The 5886-nt window shown below is 53.7% G+C and overlaps 1 protein-coding gene across 1 annotated transcript in view; it reads right to left on the minus strand.

Moving 5' to 3' along the window:
* Positions 1-274: 274 nt before the first annotated feature.
* The window catches only part of WDR81 (WD repeat domain 81), a gene marked incomplete at its 5' end in the record, with an annotated part of 9951 nt that continues 4339 nt past the window's right edge, over positions 275-5886 (minus strand). The window contains 7 exon segments of the mRNA XM_008946800.1: positions 275-775; positions 1686-1865; positions 2008-2153; positions 2313-3011; positions 3285-3450; positions 3631-3796; positions 4063-4253. Coding sequence (XP_008945048.1) covers positions 449-775; positions 1686-1865; positions 2008-2153; positions 2313-3011; positions 3285-3450; positions 3631-3796; positions 4063-4253 — 1875 coding nt within the window.

The following is a 5886-nucleotide window of genomic DNA, read 5'->3' on the forward strand; positions in this document are numbered from 1 at the left end:
CAGTGGTTCAGGAGTGGAAGTGAAGGGTAAGTGCAGACAGCAGTAGCTAAACTGTTGTGTTCTTGTCAAGGGGCACCTCTTAACCCCTAACTGAAGGGGGGAGGATGCCTGTGGTCCATATTACTCTGGCAGGCAGCTCACAGCCCCCTGGGGATCAGGCACACATGGTATGGCAAGCTCCAGGCCTCTCTGCAGGGGTGACAGTGACCTACAATGCCCAGTACTTCTCCCAGCAGCAGTGCAGGTTTCTCAGTTATGGCTTTTTTCTTTTTCAAGATACAGAAAGAGGTTAGAGATACTTTACTGAGTGCTCATTAACAAGCACACCTTCTCCCTGCACCCTCTGCTCAGAAGCATCTAACTCGGCCTCCTCTGTAAGCAGCACTGCCAGCTTTCTGCTCTACCACCAGCACTGTGGGACAGCCCCTGGCTCCTGGGCCAGGGCTCACTATGCCAGGAGGCGTACGACACCGTTGTCTGAGCCCAGCAGGAGATGGCATTTCGTGGGCAGCACTGCCAGGCTGGTCAGTGTACCCCGAAAATTCTCCGAGCTCAGCTTGGTCGTGCTGATGGGCAGGGCTGAGGACTCCAGCATGGAGTAGACACCAATCTTGTTGGCCACAGTGCCAGTGACCACTTCGTTGCCATAGAGGTCAAACGCATGGATGGGCTCAGATGCAGATTTGTAGTGGTGCAAAGGTTTCTGCTCCAGTTCCTTCCAGACAGTCAAGGAATGATCCGAAGAGGAGCTGATTAGCACATTGCCCTCTGCAGCCTGCAGAAGAGGAAAGGTCAGTGAACCTTTACCAGCTGCAGTAAAAACTCCCAATTTCATCCTGCAGTTGAGATTAGCAGATAGCTGCCAATAGCCCAGCAGTCCCAGTGCAATCCCCTGGGACAGTCCCAGCCATTTCCAAGCAACTGATGGTACTGAGCAATAGTAACAAGGCATCTGGTGGACTACCGGACTCTCTGGTAGCTGGCAAGCTCCTCTAGCACTGGTCTCCAAGAGATGAGCTGTATCTCTTCTCCACAACATCCTGATACTCAGCACAACTAATTTATCATGTTACTACTGCAGTGGATAAAGAGACTCTCATACAGTCTCCCTCCCCAGCAAACCACCTGCCAGATTATTTTCCTTCTCAGAAAAGGAACTGGGAGGCTCTCTCACGGCAGAAGACACAGCTGAGGGTAGGAGAAGCCTGGAGCTGTTTATCAGCAGACCTAGTAAACAACCCACACCACTGAACTTTGTTTAACCTGCGTTTGGGTCAAGGACACGAACTCCAACGCTGCTCCCTGAGGGTGGGTAAATATGGACAAGAGTTACTCATTAGAGTCACACTCTCCCAGGGGGGCTGAGAGCCCTGTGGAGAAAGCAACACTTTCGCTTCTTCATGGGAGATGTGTCTCCTCCCCACCCCTGCTGCAGACCTGCTTGGCAGGGACTGACACCTGGGAGGGCTGATCTCTGTTCAGCACAGGCCAAACCATGAACAGCCACCCACAGCACTAACCACAGGGCAGGAGAATCGAGCAGCTCTGGGGACCCAGCGAGGGACAGAGGAACACCCAGAGGATGGAGCAGACGAGCCCTGCCAAGCAGCGTGTGCCAGAAGCAAGAAGGATGCTCCACGCAGCCTCAAAGGGTCAACGAGACCTTCCGCCCTGATCCCTCTCACCTTGATCTGCAGGATGTCCCCCTCATGGGCAGGCCACCCTCGCATGATGAGTCCCGTCCTGGTGTCCAGCAGCACAATGAAGCCAGAGGAGAAGCCAGCCACAACGCTGCGCCCGCTCGGACTGACGGCCAGGCAGCGGATGAGCCCCGCACTCACCCCGCTGGCCAGGCGGAACTCGTGCTGCAAGGGAGAGTCCAGCTACCGTGGGGACACAGATCTAGAGGGCCCAGCAGTCAGGGGACAAGGCCCAGCTGGCTTTCACGGAGGCATCACAGCTGGCTTTGGGCCAGCCACGATCACACCACTGAGCACGACTCCCTACCTGCAGTCCTGGCTTCCTCTGGTCGATGAACCGCAGCACGGAGTCTGCGCTGGCCACGGAGATGCTGTGATAGGGAGGTGGCATGGTGGCCACAGCTGTGACAGGGACTTTGCTGTCTAACTCATCAAAAGTCCGGAGAAGTTTGCCTGTGAAAACGTGACAGAGAGGTGACACAAGCAGATGCACGGAGAAGCTGCACAGCTCATCTCCAGTTCCGCACTGGTTTTTAACAGGCCACCAAAACTCAGCGTGGAGTTTCAATGTCCTTAAGGACTGGAGCCAGCCCTCAGCCCTCCCCTTCTTACCGGTGAACTGGTCCCAGATGTGCACGGTCCCATCACAGCTCACCACGTGCTGCGATGCCTCCAGCTGGCTCACAAAGAAAACTGACTTCTTGTGCTGGGCGTAGGTGAAGCGCGGGGGCACCTCGCTGGTGCCGTCCCCGTAGTTGTACAGGGGCCACAGGCGCACGGTCTTGTCCTTGCTGCCACTAAGGAAGAAGTCCTCGCTGCCCAGCGGCGCCACACACTTGATGGCCCCTGAATGCCCTGAGAAACTCTGCAGCTTGATCTGGTGGAAGTGGAAGCGGGGGTCGTGTTGGCTCACCCCGATCTCGTACTGCCAGTAGGCCAGCCAGTTCCCACACAGCGTGTGGGTGCTGCGGGGAAGGTCGTGCTTCAGGGTGTTCTCCTCACTGGATGAGCTGGGAATAAAGCCATCAGTGCCAGCACTGAGGCGAAGTAAGCCAAGGCCCTCACGCTGTGTGTCCACGGGGACCTGGATGCGGTTCCCCACCAGCATGCTCCCAAAAGTACCAGAGTGACTGTCCTCGTGGTGGCTAGAGAAGGGCTCGGTCCCTCGTGTGTCTTGGTCGGAGCCCACCCCAGCTGGCGTTTGTTCCAGGCTAACAACCTGCAGGCTCTTGGGGTTCACATTCTCCAGGTAGAGACTGGCCAGCTTCTCAACCAGCAAGTGATTGGGCACAACCATCCGGATAACATCACCTGAAGAGAGAGAAGGTGGCTTCAAGGGGAGGAATTTCTCCATCCTCAACCCCCACCATAAAGAACAGGACAGAGGTCAGCACAGGGCTATGAACACCTCCCTCACAAGCCAACCACAGCACCCTGAAGCCTGGTGGGCTCCTGACCCAACAAGTAGACCAAGCTGTGGGTTTCCCCCAGCACGCCCTCTGAGTTCTCCTGAGTTCAGGTGCAGCACATGTGCATAGAGCATGGAGCTCTCTGACAAATCCTAGAGGTGGTGGCCAAGCGTACCTAGCAAGCAGGAGAAGGGGATGTAGGTGATGTAGGCCATCTCAGGGTTAAACACCTTCTGTAACTCCATCAGCACAGCTGGGTCCAGGGCCAGCAGCTTCCCATCCGAAAGGGGCACCTCCATCACCGGCACCTCACAGCTGCTCAGTGACTCCACTGTCAACCCCTGGGCAAGAGAAAACAGGAAGATACCCGAGCTCAGATGCTCTCCCTATGTAATTTGTTGCACAAACACAGCCTGGGCTGGATGCTGCTGACACCAGTAGTGGTGTATGCAGGTACACCCACCACAACCCTGCAGCTGGGCGCTGGGGGACGGCAGGAGGACCTCTCCCACCTCACTGACCTGGTCCTGAAGCTCCTGCAGCAGTGAGAATGCCCCGAAGAAGTTTCTCACGGTGTCACTCAAATGCTGCTGCACCATCTCCTGCCCAATCCGCAGGCAGATCAAGGCAATTAGGCTGATTGTCTTAACGCACAGGACAATACGGGCCTGGGCACCACTGGGGAAACTGGTGAGAACATCCATTACCAGCCTGCCCTCCAAATATCCCTTTTCCCCCTCCTCTGCCTCATGCTTCCTGCCTTGTTTGTGTGATCAGAAGGTCTGGAGCAGCACAAGCTCTGCGTGCTGGGTACCAGTGCAAAGAGGTGCACATCAGGGCAGGAGCAGCCCCACAGCCCCAGGAGCACTGAGCCCCTCACAGAACTGTTTCCAAATCCCCAATTCTGAGTTGTGCAGATCCTGGCTGGAGACACCGCAGCCTGCAGCACTTACCCAACGGCCGGCGAAGTGAGGAAGCCCAGCACTGGCAGCAGCACCTCCTGGCTGATCTTGGGGAGAATGTCCATCAGCGTGGTGTCCGAGAGACACACCACGATCTTCTGGGTGAGGGTGACAGCAGCCAGGAGCCCTGCCTCCTTCCGGCTGTTCAGCCGGCCGCCGCCCGACCCGCCGCTGGGTGCCACCTGCAAACGGAGAGAACTTCGGTGCCAGGGCCACCCTCTCCCCAGCAGGACACATCAAGGGTGACCCCAGCATCACCCGAGCTCAGCCTCAAATCCCAGCGTGGTCACAGCCTCTGGAAGAGGAACCTGAGCACTGAGTCTCAACAGCAACTCGTGGCTTACGCTCAAGAGGTGAGCCTGAAAACCGACGGAGATGTCAGCAAAAGAGATGAGCTTTGAGAGAATGGGGCCTGACATCCCCATCCCAGGGCACCTCCCTGCAGGATGCTCCCACAGCTGGGAAACTCAGAGGGGAGAGTGACAACCCTGCCCAGCCTGGGCTGCCCAGACCATCACCAGCCTGGACACCCCAGAGCATCATTTGCTAGCACAGGAAGAGGAGAAGCCTATCAAATACATGTGAGTTAAAGCAAGACTCGGTGTCTTCATCCCACACCATGTTGAGCCTGGATACACAGACTGCAGAGGAACAGTCCTTGCATGAAACACCCAACTGCAAATTATGGACAAACCTGCTGCTGACTTTTAGACATCCAGCAGCTAATAATTTCACGAGGCAGAAATGCACATGCTCTTTTTTTTGTTGACAATGTACCAACGCTGGTTACAGCAATGCCAAAGAGTTAACAACAGCAGCAGCAACACTAAAAAATTTCTTTCTAGACTGTCCTATTTCCTAACTCCTGGACAAATCAGACACCCAAGAAAAAAGAGCCAGTTACAAACCCCACAAACAATTCCCAGTTTCCGCTATATTTTTTGTACACCTGCCATCTTCCAGCTCATCACAGAGGCTCTTCCTCTCACAAAATATCCCCTCTGCCAAATCCTGCAAGAAGGATTGAATTTATCCTATTTGTGACCTGAGAGATTCATCACTTTAGTATCAGGTTGCCAAATGCTTTTCACAGGGGCATTAATCCCCCCAGCGCCCCCAAGCAATAAGTTTAGGAAAGCAAAGCAGAACAGCTGGAGCTATGATTGCAACTGGGTGGAGAATGATTTTGCTGAAAAATGGGATTTTTTTCCCTAGAAAAATCTCCCCTTCAACACTGGAAAAACTGACAATGCCTTTTTGTTTTCTTAAATCGAACAGCTGTGGCCTCTTTTCCTCTACGTTTAAATTATCAAAAAGCCATTGAAGTTTTCCATTTAAACAAGAATCCATAACCGAAGTGTTTATAACCACTAAAAAGGGAGCAATATGAAAAATAAGTCTGTTTAAAACATTCAAAAGCATTTTTTTTAAAGAAAAAAACTGGTTTTTTTTCAATCCGCTGCATTATGCACATTTTCTTCTTGCTATTCAGCTATGAATTTCAAGCTGAAAAGTGTGGAAGTCTTGCCAGTATTTTTTTATACAGTTGAAAAACTTTGAGCCTCACCCCAGCTCATCCCCTATCTACCCCTACAGACCTCTAAAAACACTTGCTCCAGCAACCCCACTGCAGCCAAAGCTGCTCCACCTGCCCATTATCTCAATCCCACCCCAGTGCCAGCTCTGTTTCAGCACGCTTGCCAAAAGGCAGCCAGAGCTGCTCAGCCCACACTGGCCCAGGCAGAGCTCAACCAAGCACAATTTTTTCTGCATGAGGTTCCTGGTGAGGTTGGACTATTTTCTGTACATCCTCCT

The sequence above is a fragment of the Merops nubicus genome, unplaced genomic scaffold (assembly GCF_000691845.1).
Source record: "Merops nubicus isolate BGI_N331 unplaced genomic scaffold, ASM69184v1 scaffold5589, whole genome shotgun sequence".
Classification (NCBI taxonomy): domain Eukaryota; kingdom Metazoa; phylum Chordata; class Aves; order Coraciiformes; family Meropidae; genus Merops; species Merops nubicus.